At 43.3% G+C, this 14,744-nt stretch overlaps 2 protein-coding genes across 3 annotated transcripts; both read right to left on the bottom strand.

Moving 5' to 3' along the window:
* Nucleotides 1-310: 310 nt before the first annotated feature.
* Nucleotides 311-11,097, bottom strand: tlk2 (tousled-like kinase 2). The gene is made up of 21 exons (XM_057015527.1): nucleotides 10,714-11,097; nucleotides 9,748-9,830; nucleotides 8,455-8,532; nucleotides 8,317-8,386; nucleotides 8,195-8,238; nucleotides 7,948-8,046; nucleotides 7,059-7,160; nucleotides 6,789-6,881; nucleotides 6,511-6,621; nucleotides 6,218-6,354; nucleotides 5,792-5,944; nucleotides 5,643-5,709; nucleotides 4,951-5,048; nucleotides 4,798-4,879; nucleotides 3,453-3,544; nucleotides 3,256-3,345; nucleotides 3,005-3,174; nucleotides 2,304-2,442; nucleotides 1,874-1,985; nucleotides 1,580-1,687; nucleotides 311-1,497 (listed from the first exon to the last, which is right to left on the bottom strand). Exons 2-21 carry the CDS (start codon nucleotides 9,826-9,828, stop codon nucleotides 1,324-1,326), a joined length of 2,100 nt encoding a protein of 699 aa, XP_056871507.1. The 5' UTR covers nucleotides 9,829-9,830; nucleotides 10,714-11,097; the 3' UTR covers nucleotides 311-1,323.
* Nucleotides 11,098-11,632: 535 nt separating this feature from the next.
* Nucleotides 11,633-14,242, bottom strand: mettl2a (methyltransferase 2A, methylcytidine). 2 transcript variants are annotated; one of them, XM_057015559.1, is made up of 9 exons: nucleotides 14,058-14,242; nucleotides 13,678-13,766; nucleotides 13,208-13,467; nucleotides 13,009-13,058; nucleotides 12,867-12,927; nucleotides 12,626-12,765; nucleotides 12,438-12,544; nucleotides 12,168-12,233; nucleotides 11,633-12,083 (listed from the first exon to the last, which is right to left on the bottom strand). In XM_057015559.1, the coding sequence occupies exons 1-9, from the start codon at nucleotides 14,129-14,131 to the stop codon at nucleotides 11,896-11,898; spliced, it is 1,035 nt and encodes a 344-aa protein (XP_056871539.1). In that variant the 5' UTR covers nucleotides 14,132-14,242; the 3' UTR covers nucleotides 11,633-11,895. The 2 variants fall into 2 exon arrangements, with proteins under 2 accessions (XP_056871539.1, XP_056871538.1); XM_057015558.1 differs by having other exon boundaries at nucleotides 14,062-14,241.
* Nucleotides 14,243-14,744: the final 502 nt, after the last annotated feature.

The raw sequence follows: 14,744 nt of genomic DNA, 5'->3' as shown, positions 1-14,744 counted from the left end.
GCATTAGGTCTGGAAATAATCTTCCAGGGTGACTCTGTTATTCCAGAGATGACAGCTAATTTCAGGGGTGGTTACACGCCACCGTGAGTCGACGATGAAAGGGTTGCTTCTATGATGATGGAGATGTGTGTGTTTGTGCCTGTGCGTGTGTGTGTGTGTGTGGGGGGGCTGACAGAGCACTGAACATGACTGATTTTGCCTGACACTAAAGGGAAGAATCATGAAATTATGAAAAGAAAGATCACAGGTTGTGTTGCAAACTTATAAAGTGATGGTAAACAAGGCAAAGCAACCAAAGAACAGACACTGGTTAACCAATAGTATTTAATGGTTTATGCAACTCTGCTAAGGCCCAATCTCCCCCCAACAGTAGGCTGACCAGTCCCTTGCATTGTATTGGCCAAAAATAAATTCAAACATACCTAAATAAATATGTCCAGGGCGAGGGAAATGAATCAAAACCGTTGTAATTAAAAGGCAACTTGAAAAGCACATGAGTTTCCTCATAAAACTGGAAAGTTTAAATGGAAAAGGGGTATTTTCTGAGCAGGTTATTTCACTTCTAAAGTCAAGTAGAATGGCGTGAAACCGTTCAGAACAAAAACTGAAGTGGAACACTGCCACCAACTGGAAGTTTGATGCTTTGGTCACAGGAGATGGCCGAGGAGAAGGGACAGGATCTTCTGTCCCTCCACCCCATCATGAACTAACTGGGTGCAGAATTTAAGCAGGGGAGGAGATCCCATGACAGCAGGCTGGGTGAAATAGTGCCAGAGATATTTCGGGTTCAGTACAATAACGGGCCAGACTGCTCGTCTCAGTAACGTTTGTAAAGAGAACAGATGAAAGGCGTGAGACTGGGGAGTTTTAGCTACCTTGGACCAGAGTGGCACATGCGTGTGTTTGAAGGGGTTTTAGGCCCTCTGCCGTCCTTCCATCCAGCCAAGCTGAAACAGTTCTATGCTTCTTTTTATTTTGACATTAAAGCAGGAAAAACCCTCCAAACACAGAACCCCACTGTTCGTCCACATGGTGTTGCCCCTGCTGCGTACGTTGCCCAGGGCTTTGACCCCCCCAGAACAGTGTCACCCGTTTGAGAATCCAAGACACGCAGGCGGGGGTGGGCAGACGTGAGAGGTAATGGGGGTGATGGGGGACTACCCTTCTACACCTGTCCACATCTTCTTCCCCACCCCGTTCTGGTGTCTGACTTTCTTCCTCTGGGGTTCTTCATCGCAATTTGGGATGCTGCTGTGACAGAGGACACATGTGCCCCCCCCCCACCACACCAGCTCTTTAAAAATGTTCAGTCACTTCTGCAGCTCAGTTTGAGGCGCTGCTGTTGGAGGAGCTGGATGTGGAAGCCACGGCCATGCTCGAGGTGCCGGAGGAAGCTACAGACTTCCGGATGTGAGGCATGAGGAAGGGGTCGCTGGCCAGTTGGTGCACGTCGATGCGGTCCTCCTTTCGGTACACTAGACAGCGCCTTATAAAGGCCTGGAAGCAGCAGGGGGGTAAAGACGCATTCAGAAAATAACAATACAAAATCACAATTGTAAGGGAAGAGAAGGTTAAGTGCCTTAGCTTCAGGTGTGACTACTGGCTTAGGAGGAAACTGCACATCGGTCGCCTTCAGGATGGTGTTCTCCTGAAGGATGTCCTGCTGGGACTGGTTATGGCCAAAGGGCTGCAGAGCAAACAGACACACTGTCAGTGATCACAGCAAAACACATGCGCTTCTTTACGCTGAGCCGCGTCAGTGTCCTCATTTCTCCTAAACATGTAAAAAAGGAACTCTCCTTGGGTATTATTTTTATCTTTTTATAATAAGTATACCCGCTGAAGTGGATCTTTGTCAGTGTGCTACTCCTACCTTGCGGCCATACAGACACTGGTAGAAAATGACTCCCACAGACCACACATCCACCTTGTTGGAGATTTTAGGTGGCTCCTTTCCAACCACAAAGCATTCAGGGGGCAAGTACCTAAAGTGGAGAAGACGGTAAAACATATTCTTGTTTATGACATTATTTTTCCAACAGGATGACAGATCCCCATTTCCTGGCTACTGGACTCTTCTATATTCCTCTCCCAGGACATCCTCCGGTGTACCAGTGCAAAACATATCCCTAAAATACCAATGCGCCATTATCATCAAATTCTTTACAGCAAAACCCTTTACACAGCCAAGACCGATCAATTGTAGTTTACTGTCCCCGTTAGCCGAAATTGCTTTCACACAGCAGAACAATGATTTATGTTTCTAAAAATACTCGCAGCAGCAGCAGCAGCGTAAGCCTCACCAGTATGTTCCTGCTCCCTGTGACGTCAGCTCCATCCCATCTACGGAGTTATAGCTGTCATCGTCCATGATCTTCGACAGGCCAAAGTCTGTGATCTTGATCTCTCCACAGGCGGTGCCATTCACCAACAGGATGTTACCTAAGCAATGAAATGTATTTCAGGCATGAATGGAGCTGAAAGAAATTGCATTTTTCTACTTTAGGGTTTATACATCATGTTTCTTTTTCTCTGAATGCTTTCAAAACTGCTCTGGAGTGTGCAAACATCTGGCAGGCCGGGTGTGTGAGCAGCTCGCCCTGTTTTTAGCATACAACTAAATATCAAGCAACGTTTTTTGGGTAGTCACTCTACAAGAGAAGGTTTTGGACACCGGTCACCTTCCCTGCAGTGCAGCGGCAGAAATAAAACTTCAACTAGCTGTAATTAAAGATTTAAACAGAATTATAGATTGCTAACATGTCTAAATTCAAGCGAAGCGCTTGTGTTTATATTTGCATTATAAAACCTTGACAAAACACCACTACAACCATATTTTATACGGACTTTACTTGTTGAGCCAAATCCGAATAAGAATAAACCCTGTAATTCTTTTCCAAGTGCATTTTGTAACATTGGGGACAATGTTGTGAATCCGTTTTCTAGCTCTTTTTAATCAGAGTAGCGTGATTATGAACCCTGTTATTCTGGCGTGAAGACCCACCGGGCTTCAGGTCATAGTGGATAATGGGCGGTCTGATCTCATTCAGGTACTTGAGGGCATTAACGATCTGCATGATGATGGAGCGTCCTTCTTTCTCTGACATAAGTTTGTGCTGCTTCAGGTAGAAGTCCAAGTCATTGCCCTCACAGTACTCCAGGACCGTGCAGAACCTGCTCCAAAACATACGAGAGGTTCTTCACCACTCCACACCAACTTAGATATAATTCATAGATTTGTTTCCATATACTCACGAGTCGGTGTCGAGTGAAAAGTAGTCATAGAGTTTAACTATTCTTGGATGGTCCAGCTCCTTGTGAATTCTATATTCTCTGCATGCGTGTCTGTAAAGTGGCGACAGTCGAAAACATGAACGTCTTTGATTAGGATGATATTGAAATATTAATAGTGCACATTTGATTGGTGAAAGAAATGATTGTACAACACTCACTTGTGATAATTTTCCTTTTTCTCATCTCTCCAGTTCTTGTTTAACTGGTGGATTTTGACTGCAACATACCTTTGCTCTGTGAGGTCAAAGGCCTAGAAAAATAAATAAAAAATCAATACTCACCATTAGTTTAGTCAATAATAGCTACAGTCTGACTCTTAAATCACATTAATGGGTACAGTTTATTTATTATACATAGATAAGGGGGATTTCAATTGAATGATGTTAAACGTATATTAAATATATGTTCTCATCCACAGCACAGTACCAGAGCAGTCACAGAGTACAGGAATGAAAAGTATCCTAGAGCAATCTCAGAAGCAAGAAGTACAAGATGTTTACAACAGCGTTTTTTCTCAGAGTTACATAAATGTGTTTAAACTGCGTTAAGTTGTAGTAATTATTATACACACTCCCCGGCCACTTTTTTAGGTACACTTTTTCATTATTTCGGAAACTACTGATCTACTGGGATTTTCACCCACAACCCTCTCAACACAATAAGAGGAAATATCCAGTTGGGCGGGTACGTGAACGAAAACGCCGTGTTGATGTGACAGGTCAGAGCAGAATGGGCAAACTGGTTTCAGGTGACAGGAAGGAAACAGTCACTCAAATAACCACTGGTTACTACCAAGTAATGCAGAATAGCATCTCTGAACATACAACACGTGGAATGAGGAAGAAAACGGGCTGCAGCAGCAGAAGATCACACTGGCCCCTCCTGTCAGCTAATAACAGGAAAGTGAGGCTCTGGAGGACAAAGGAAGATTGTAAAAACCGTGCCTGGTCTGACGAGTCTCGATAAGATCGGGTCAGAATTTGGTGTAAACATGAATGAATGGATTCATCTGCCTTGTATCAGTGGTTCAGGCTGGTGCGAGTGGCGTAATGATGAGGGTATTTTCTTGGCCCACTTTGAGCCACTTAGCACCAACTGAGCATCATTTAAACGCTGCAGCCAACCTGAGAATTGATGACCACGTCCGTAGCTTTAGATCTGCGGTGGACCATCTTCTGATGGCTGCTTCCAGCAGGATAATGCACAATGTCACAAAGCTCAGATCATCTTAAACTAGTTTCTGGAACATGTCCATGAGTTCTCTGTACTCAACTGGCCTCCATGGCAGAATGGGAGCTTCGAATCATAGATGCACGGCATAGAACTCTGCCTCAACTGCGCGACGCTCTCATGTCAATATGGAATAAAACGCTCTGAGGAAAGTTCCCGACATCTTTTTGAAAGGATGCCATGGAGATTTGAGGCAGTTCTGAAGACAATATTGGGCATTACTAGCAAGGTGTACTTAATAAAGTGGCCGCAGAGTTTAAAAGTTCTTCTTACCTTATAAACTTCACTAAAACCTCCCCTTCCGAGTAAATGCAGAAGCAAGTATCGGTCATTTAGCGTCGGGTGATCTTTGAATCTGCAAAAGGAGAAAAAGATTGTTTAAACAAAGGGAAGCGTGGATTGACTGGACAGAATTTCAAGACTTACTGTGAATTATCCTCATTGTGGATCCTTTTCAACTCGCGAATATGTAAGTTCCGCACTCGCTCCAGCCTCTCGAGCTCTGCCTGGATCTCTGCCTCTTCCTTCAACCAAAAGGACCAAGCAATTAGCCAGTCTTTTAACCACTTCATCAACATGCAGACTGTTGACCAACATTTTTAAATATTAACAATAAACTGTAGTTAGGAATCCTTAACCCTGTCACACACCAAGCCAAATCAGACATCTGAACTCTGAAGGCCTATTAGCAAACGATCAACTGTAGCAAACAGAATACAAGAAAAACTAAGAAAGACGGTAAATTCAGGAGGACGCAAACACGGAAATCATCACGGCCAGTGACTTTTATTTCCAACCGATCCGTCAAACAGAATAACAACACAGTTGTGTGGAGTAAAGGCATGAAAATCATAACGATTGCAGACAAGCGCTGTTATGACATTACAGAAATACTGTCACTAGTTGTCTTTCCATTCTTGCCTTGCCCGAGTACACAATGAGAGTAGACACAGCAGGCAGCCCTTTTCAGTGAGAGTTGCTTAATGAGGAGTTCGGCATGTTAGGGGCGTAAAACAACCCCAGAAGAGAAAGTGTTTAAATGGAGCCATGGTTTTAAAATCCAGTCAAATTAAAACAGTAATTGGGGAAATTGGAACACCCCCAATGCGGACCATTACCTTCTTAAGATGGCCGAGTCTCAATTTAAAGATTTCCTCTTGTTCATGGTACTCTGCCTGTGACAACCTGCAATGACACGAAACCAATTTAAGTACACTGTAAATGAGGCACATGACTGGAAGGATTGTGATAAAAGCCATTGTCATACGCTTCACTCTCTGTTCCATTTGTCTTGCTTTTGCGTTTGTTTTGCTCCAGGCTTAGCGGTGGAGTCTGGGCCATGGAGGGTGGCTTGCGTTTGGCCAGGAGCTTCCTCTGCCTTTCAATGTCCTCTCGCTGGGAATTAATCCTTTCCTGTTGTCTGGAAACAGAAGGAGCACATACATGCAACTCATAGTGTGCTATAAATTTCCCGAGTGCCCAAATGCCCGTTTGTCTCCTGCATGAATTAAGAATCCACTTTTATTAAATTGTTCACAACACACATGACGCAAGTGGCCAAATTTGTATTCAATCTGCAGCTTTCTCGGGACGGTAATTTAATTAAACTTTCATATAAAGTGGAAAATGTTTGGTTGAGTAGTTTAGCCTCATGGGTGATAACAGGTGACTAATAAACCAAAGGATTTCTCACTTGATAAGATTTTGGAAGGCATATCCATCTGTCCACTGCTCGGTGAATGACGCTCCATGTCTCACTGTGGTAAAGTGACCAAGCCGAAGCCTGTCCTGCATGCTTTTATCCCGGCATGCCATCTTCTCCTGTTTGGACTGAAAGAAAGCAGAATGCAACCATAAGCCCCAGGCTGGTAATGATTTAATGTCGGGTTTCTAAAAGAACAAGAACCCGTGCCAAAAACTCACAAAGCCGAATTGACAGCAGAAATTAACAGTTGAAAAAAACCCACTGTGCTCTGATGAACATACTTTTTCAATCAGTAACTTCTTGGACATGGTCACACACTTATTCAAGCGTTCCTTGTAACGTTCCAGCATCTTCTGCTGCTCATCAATCTGTCTCCTTAGGTCACAATTTGCCTAGAAAAGAAGGGAAAATTTTGCTCATCATAAACTTGGATCTGTTTGGATAGAAGCAATGAGAAAATTTTAACATGTCTTTTGTTGGTAAATGGAACCAGGCCCGTTCAGGAGACACATCAAAACCATTAAAATCACAAGGAGAGCAGTGCAGATGAGATTAGTACCCGCAGTAAGTCGTCTATCCGTCCCTCCTTCTTCTCTAGGTCAGAGTTCTTGTTATTCTCCATTGCTGTTAACTTCTCTATAGTAAGGTCAGACTACAGGGAACAGTGAGCACAACCATTTTGTTAAAGCGGATCATGCTTTTTCAGTGATTAAGTAGTACAGTTGCAGGTAACAAGCTAACAAGTGAGACTAGTGTCAAATAACAAATACTCACTGAATCATGAAATGAAAACAATATAAAATGCTGACTTTGGTCACGCTTCAAATACCTGTGTGGCTTTGTGTAGCATATGAAGAGAAGCGGGTTTTATTGAACAGGATGAGAGCTCAGTGTTGGCTGAACTAACAGAAGAGGGGCTTCCTTGCTGCACCTAAAAGGTAGAAACATCCATCCTAAATGCTTACAGATGCAGAAGAGATCTTTGTGTTGGCAAAATGGACCAGACAATGTCAGCCTGGTGAAAGCGGGCGCAAAGGATTTTAATTCAGAATAAAAATGAGCTGTAAAAATTCTTTCCTCATTTTTTGGGTGGTTGTTTTTTCTTTAACAGCACTACAGGGCAAAAGCAACAGGTTCTTCTGGTCTCGGGTACACATACAATGATAGAAAAGGTGCAATTCTTGGGTCAAGGGTACCTTTTACTACTTAATGAACCTTTTTATGACTTAAAATGCAAATATCAATTCCAAAATTCAAACGCATACGCAGCAAATAAAACTATTTACATTAAAATGCAGGCTGAGCATTTTTTTTGGCTTAAGAATCTCCTTCATCTCATTCCAGCCGCAATTCCGGCTCCACATTATTAGTCACCTCATGCTTCCAACACTTCCCTGACATCTGCTTCTTTCTAAACACGCAATGATAATATTCAGGAAAAAGCGTGGCATAAATTATTTGTCAAAAGCCTTTGTTTTTTTCGTGGAAAGTAACACAATTGAAAACTAGGACCTAATTTTGAAGTTGGCACTTTCAAAACAAGTTGAGACTCGGCAAGGCTGTGCCTTCCGGCCGTGTTACCATAAATTGGCCATAAGATGTGAACAGACGGTTAATAAACCACAGCAACCTTATCTTTCATTAAAGTTAATAACAAGCAAAGGAGAGAAAATGACAAATGTGTTAATGAGAATGATTATAAAGCAAAACATGCTCACCGTGACAGGGGGGTTAGAGAGGGAGTGTTGTGGGGAAGAGCGGACAACTGGTGGGATTCCCCTAGCAGGGCTGGTACCAGGACCGCTACCTCCCGCAAACTGGCACAGACAGAGGAAAGAGGAAATTTTATTTCAGATCCAAACTCGTCAAAAAGGTGAGAGGGTTAGAATAGAGCCAGATAGAAGAAAGTTTGAAGTAGTTTATACAGCAAGAAAAGAACAGAAGAAATGTGTTTATGCTACTCACCTCAAAATAATCGCTAATCTTATGTCCCCTCGTACCCGCTTTGCCTGGAAAACGGAGACGAGCACTTCAGAGAGAAACTACTTACTACGCACGGTCATGCTGCAGGAGTGGACACAACCTACCTTGGCTGGTGTCAAAGTGGTCAGCTTTCCGTTTCCTGACTCTCTGGTCATTTGATTTTTTTTCAGGAGTCTATAAGACAACAACATGAAATGGCCACCGATGGCAGAAAATGCTATTTACCAACACTAAACACGAACCTCAAGCTCCTTGTCACTAAGCGAGCCTCCACTACATAGACTCTGATTAGACGACTCATTCTGGTTCTGACCCGAGCCCTGTTAAAGGAGACAAACAGTAGATAAGTGAAAGTAACAGATGTAAAACCTTTGATTGTGTTCAAAACATGCCAGAATTATTTAAGAAAGCAACTATGGTTTGCAGTGAGATAGCAAAGAGAAATAAAAAGAAACTTTTAAAAATGATGCAGGTATTGGGCGGAACTTTTATCTTCACTGACTCTCTCCTGAATGTAGCCCAGCATTCGTTCTAAAGCCGGTTCCCTAGATGACGCCTGTCAGTCAAATGTATTACATCAAAATTCAGCAGACATTGTCCAATCAGGGAGAGATACTTATTCATTCAGAGCACACAGGAGCACTCTCACCGAGCCTCACTAAAATGGCGCTAGGCGATCCATTGTGGTATCCCTGCCTGTTTGCCTGTCACCTGGGCAGGATCCCTTCTCTGCCTCACATTCACATTCATCTAAAGCATTCTTGTCTTGAAAGCCAGCAAGGATATTTTGCTCTTTCCAAGAATCACCACATGTCTTAAGTTACTCTGGCTTAGAAATGCATGGGCTGATGGCTAAAAAAAGAGGAGAGGATTAATAGCAATAGTCTGTTGAGGATCACTGGGGTTTTTTTCTGTTAAATTTCCTGAGTGTTGACAAAAACAGTATCAATGTCACCTGGCTCTTCCAGGGTGAATAAAATCGAAGCGGCACTGTGACAATGCTCTTCATAGCTGTCTGTTAACACATTTTCCTGAAAACACACACTTCACATTTTTGTCATACAGGGAGCCCATGGCATCCTGCCTTACCAAGAGCCGCCATTTTCTAAGCAGCGGCAGCCATGCCATGCTCTGGGCTCTGCTCTGCCTATGGCTGGCACTGGGCCCACTCCTGGCGCTGACTCTCACTCACTGTTCCAAGATCACCTTCCACAAAGACGGCTCCATCGATGTAGCAAGCAAGAGAGTGGAAGGGTAAACAGTGCCCCATTTACGTGTGGCCAAGTAGTTTCTCTGCATTTCACCTCTAACTTTTCTCCTCATCGCCTACCATCCTTGTCCTTTTAGTGGCCATTAAAGCTGGTATTGCCATTGACACATACAGCCACTATATCGTGAGCCAACAAAAGCAAAGAAGAAGGGCCGAAGTGCAGAGATAAACTGAGAGAATACACCACAGAGGAAAAGATTCACCCAGTTTTATATGCAAATATATCTATGAATATAAGAACTATTCGTTCACGCTCCGCACAAACCTTTGCCACGCCGACGCCAGTGAATCGAGCCTCCAACAGCTCCTGCCGTCGGGGGTCCAGGCTATGGAGTTCTTCCATCATGGCTGCAGAGACAAGAGCACAGTTAAAGGAAGACATTTGCAGGTGCAGGTCTGTTGGTATAGTCAAGTGGGAGTCATGTCTCACTGTCTCATTGGATGTGATGAGTCACGGCTGTTTTTAGCCATGTCAGTTTGGAACATTTCTATTCTGAATCATGAAACGGACCAACTAAAATGTATTTTCCCATCTTACTTGTTAACAAGGATCAGCAATACAACTCAACTAATGAAGTAACATATTGCCCAGACTATGGACTGTAAAGGATATCAGGGCCATTGTCAAGAATATTATGTCATCACTCCCTGGCAGTATATGTCTAATCTACATGTTTTTGGACTTAAGAAAGTTTATTAATGAAGAAGATGCCACAATTCCAGTATTTACTATGCGAGATCGTACATTTAAAACATACAAGCATGCACATAATTTCGTATTTAACTTTAATTTGACTCAACATTTGGGAAACGACCGCAGAGTATCCGTGTAAAATACGATTAACAGATTAGAAAAATCAGGAAACCTAGTTAATGATCATCACTTAGCAATTTTGCAGCTAATGTTTAACTTATCGTTCACTATTAACATTACATGTGATTTAGTATCGTACCAGCCACACGCAAATAGAACACAACTCGTCTCTGGCAAATAAGTTGTTTAATAACCTAATATCATCATTACTGGCCACAATTGCGGAACATTTCCCAAACGTTTTGGGGGAAAATAGCTAACCCTAGTTAGCCAGCAAGCTAGCGTTAACTAGTCAGTCCAAATGAAGCATCTTTGCGGTTCTGTGTTGTCAGGTACTCATGGCACAACGTCTGGATTCACTCCAACAAGACGAACGGCCAGATGTGTCCTTCTTTCAATGCCTAATGTTAAACTTACTGGAGTTGAATTTTTTACCGGTCCTCGGGAGGGCCTGTGTTAGCCCTGGAACCGTCCCCGTTGTTTCCCCGGTGCTAGGCAGACCCTCCCAGGCTAGGCCGCGTGAAGAGCCGCGTCCCTTGCGTGCTGATTGTTAACGATGAAGACCCAGGAGCCGTAGGTGGAAGTCAAGGTAGACGACGGAGGATCCCCTCAGAGGCCTCGAAGACTCATGGTATCCCAGCCCCGTCTTGCTGTAATCCTTAGGTGGGGATCCCCATCACGTCTCTCTTTCCTGAGACTAAACCGTGCGTTCGCTGGGTATCCTCGTCCCGCACAATGGCGACCTTCGAGATTCTGACTTTCACCTAACAGATATGCTGTATTTAGGTTTGAGTGAAGTTGCCCCTCTATTTTCTCCCCCCCACCCCCCCGATGGTGAGAAGAATTTCGGGTTCTGGCTTTGAGCTTGATCAAAACAAAGTTCAGCTCCGATCACCCTCCGCACTGCAGGGGAGAAGACACAGTTACCGCTGTTGCAAGTGTTTCAGTTGTTAAATCCGGATCGATTCGGTTCGGTTCTCATGTTTTTGCTATGTAAACAATAATCAGCAAAATCTCATATTTTCTCGTGAGATTATTCTCGTATTTTCACCTTCGCCCAGTCCACGCCTGCCCCAAATCTCGTCTGGACCAATGGCAAATCTTCTAACACAATACAATTGATCAGTACCCACCCATACAACCACAAATAATCTCTTATCAAAAAGTATCTCTTCCAGAGTCATATAGTTCAATAGTATAATGCCACCAAATCACAAATGAGCATTAGGTTTAAAGGTAGCAATTTAGGAAGAATAGGGTGTTAAGCCTTAGTAAACAGTGCAAGGAACATTATCGGCAATTTCTTTCCAGGCTAGACACTTAAACATGGAGAAGATTAGAGTAAAGAATTTTATTTGTGCATACAAAATTGAAACTGAAATTGAAAAAAAAGGCATTTCTATAAAAACAACTCAGTGTGACTGAATAGAAAGGTTTATACAAGAGTCGTGCGACATTATGGCTACCGAGGCACCGTAAGGGCTTTATAGTACAGTATATCCGTACGACTCCATCCCCTTTTATTACAACCACAATTGGCATTCTTCGCTCTATATGGTTAAGAAAAAAAACACCCACACCACCTGATTATGATGAGGTTTAGCTGCAGTCGGGTTCCGCGTCTCCGTCACGAGTCTCAGGCGATGGAACGAGAGGCTTGTGATACTTGCACTGGATCCACACCCTGTACATGGTGAGTTGTTTGCCTCGGTTCACCTGGAGCCGTCTGTCCACAAGGTTCTGCACCTTTTCAAGCCCTGCCTCAGTAAACATGCTATGAAGCTCCTCTGAAAAAAAAAGACAAACTCGTGTTTTTGGCGCACCCACACACCCAACAGAACTGTGTAAATGCATAAAGCCTTTGTTGGTACCTTGAGTAAAGAAATATACCCTTGTCCCGTCACCTCGGACATAAAAGTTGTCCGACAGGCATCTCCCTAAAGGAAATTTAAGTGTTAATAGTGGCTGACCCACCACCGGCAGCCAGGCTGAGTTGATATTTTATGCTTAAGGCTGATATGCAAGACACTCATGAAATCAAACTTATTCTCAAGCATCACTTATCAAGAAGTAACAGGTGATGTATAATCGGGTATCCTGTGAGCTATTAATTGGTTGGTGCCATTAGTTTTCCAACGTACCCTTCTTGAAGCGAAGTTGTGCCATGTCATAGCGTCCATAGTCCCTGAGCAGCATCACTCCCCCAGGCTTCAGTAACCGTGCTAATCTACTGATGGATGCCTGCATTCTGAGGCAGAGTGGAAGAAAACCAGTTCAATGATACACACTGGTGGAACAGGTCAAAAAACACAGGGAACGAAAGGCTTACTTGATGGGATGCAACGCTGACAACACAAAGATTAAGACTATAACGTCAAGCGTTCCATCGGGGATAGGGTAATTGGCTTCCACATCGCTCAAGTCATGAACAAAGGCAAAACACCGTCCAAGGTTGTATTCTGGATTAGTCTGGCAACAAGAGGGTGACATCAATTCCGCATCGAGCCGACAACCCAAGACATCAGTACATCGACCAACATACCGTGCCTTAATTGTTTCCCTCATCTCACCTTGACCAAATCCACAGCAGTGCTGGAGAAATCGCAGCAGTAAACAAAGAGTTCAGGATCACTGTAAAAAAACAAAGCACTGTGGTTACACCTTTATGTTCTCATCAGAATCAAAGAGAAATAATGCCTTGACTGCACTTACTTGTTGGTCTTCAGTATTGGAAAAACTGTATTTCCAACACCACATCCCACCTGTCCAATACACATAGCTTTATTGCACTTATTTACCTGTACTGGTATAAAACATGTTTATCTCCTAGAAAGGCTATTTTTATCCCATCTTTAACTACATTTGCATGAATACAGTCCTGTATACAGTACAGGATGATCAAAACTCTCACCTCCAGAATGCGATATGAGGCAGTGGCGCCAGGGAAGTTAACATTAATGGGAGACACAGCGGCACCTTGCTTTGCCCGTTCCTCATCCTGGACACAGCGACCCGTGCTAGAGACTTTCTGATGGGTCACATTGTTAGGGCTACACTGGGGGCACAACTCGGGGAACTCGGTGAAGAGCCAGTGCCGATCTTTGAAGAAACGATTCTCATGGATTGTGTAGAAATCGTTCCAGTACTCATTTGCCCGGTTTTCATATTCCTCTGTGGGGGGAAAAAAAGAAATAAGGCTCCCATGTTTACAAATCAGCTTATAAAATAAAACCAGAACACCTCCTATAAGAATTTATCATCAACCTACACTTATAGTAATTACTTGAAATCTTTAAGTAAAAAGAAAATAGTCTCCATTGCATCGTGTTATATAAAGTGATGTTTAATGGTTGTACAAATGTTGAAAACCCCAATCAAAACCTTGTTTTTCTGAAGGTAGTGGCTGACAGTTTTCTAAAACCTTCTTCTTAGCAGATGCTTCTTGTTCCTCGGTCCACTCCACATTGTCCCTATTGACAACACAAACAGTAGCAGAATAATGTTAAATTACAGAATACAGGCTGATGATCTTTAATCCATTTAAAGATGTCAGCAAGTCAAAGATCCCCCTACAATACCGTTAACAAGGGTGAACATTGTGTTTTCGTTAGAATGTGTATCCTATGTGAATCCTCAACTGTTGTATATTTAGCAACCATCTATCAAACTAATCAACTAATTAGTCTAAAAGGCTTAAAAACAGCGGCTAAAACAGGGACCCACACAGCATCTACTCTTCTCGTGCTTTTGCAATAATGTACCAACCAAGCGTTGTGCTGGAAGACCTGTCGCGGGTCTGTGAGGAATCGTGTTCCGAACTGAGGTCTCTTCCCATCCTCTGAGATGGAGCTGGCCAGACTCAGCTCCGTGTCCCCGCTACCTGCCTCCCCAGCCACCGCAGCATGGGGCGCCGCCATGTTCGATGTGACGCGACGGAAGAAGGGCTCGCACACCGCATCGTGCTGCGTTCACGGACTATTGGAGAGAACCGTTCCACCTCTGTAGTACGCACTTTGGTAGAGCACACACGCTGCTTCTTCCTGACACCGCCTCGCATTCAATGGACCGTGGAAAACAGTGGAAATCCAATTCAAATTACACAATTAACGCTTTTTATTTATAAGTTAGCTGTAATAGAAGGTTTATAAACTTTCTTCTTTTCGTAATGACTTGCGGTGTATCGCTTAAGAACACTAGAGGGAGCTAGAGCGCAGTTGCCTGAGCCTAACTCTTAGAAACGATGCAGGTGTTGAAGTTGCTTAGTTCAAAATACAGGTGAAATACACACTAACGTGTTTTATTATGTGTTTTTGTGTACGTCTGCATGGATGTTTAGGATTGGGAATACATGTTTAAGTTAGCTGATTTACAAATTCTATGCAGGAACTGCAGCATTTTGTATGAGGTAACAGTCTTTTTGGCTGTAATAGCTACAACTGTACACATCT

This window comes from Takifugu flavidus, chromosome 18 (genome assembly GCF_003711565.1).
Source record: "Takifugu flavidus isolate HTHZ2018 chromosome 18, ASM371156v2, whole genome shotgun sequence".
Lineage (NCBI taxonomy): Eukaryota > Metazoa > Chordata > Actinopteri > Tetraodontiformes > Tetraodontidae > Takifugu > Takifugu flavidus.
This window is presented reverse-complemented; position numbering and strand designations above follow the sequence as displayed.

Coding starts and splice junctions, on each gene's coding strand:
- tlk2 (XM_057015527.1), bottom strand. CDS start 9,828: ATGATGGAAGAACTCCATAGCCTGGACCCCCGACGGCAGGAGCTGTTG. Junction 8,533..9,747: donor CTGGCGTCGGCGTGGCAAAG/GTTTGTGCGGAG, acceptor CTCCTTTAACAG/GGCTCGGGTCAGAACCAGAA. Junction 4,880..4,950: donor CACAATGAGGATAATTCACA/GTAAGTCTTGAA, acceptor CTCCTTTTGCAG/ATTCAAAGATCACCCGACGC.
- mettl2a (XM_057015558.1), bottom strand. CDS start 14,213: ATGGCGGCGCCCCATGCTGCGGTGGCTGGGGAGGCAGGTAGCGGGGAC. Junction 13,059..13,207: donor CCTCATATCGCATTCTGGAG/GTGAGAGTTTTG, acceptor TGTATTGGACAG/GTGGGATGTGGTGTTGGAAA. Junction 12,084..12,167: donor GGTATATTTCTTTACTCAAG/GTACCAACAAAG, acceptor TTTTTTTTTCAG/AGGAGCTTCATAGCATGTTT.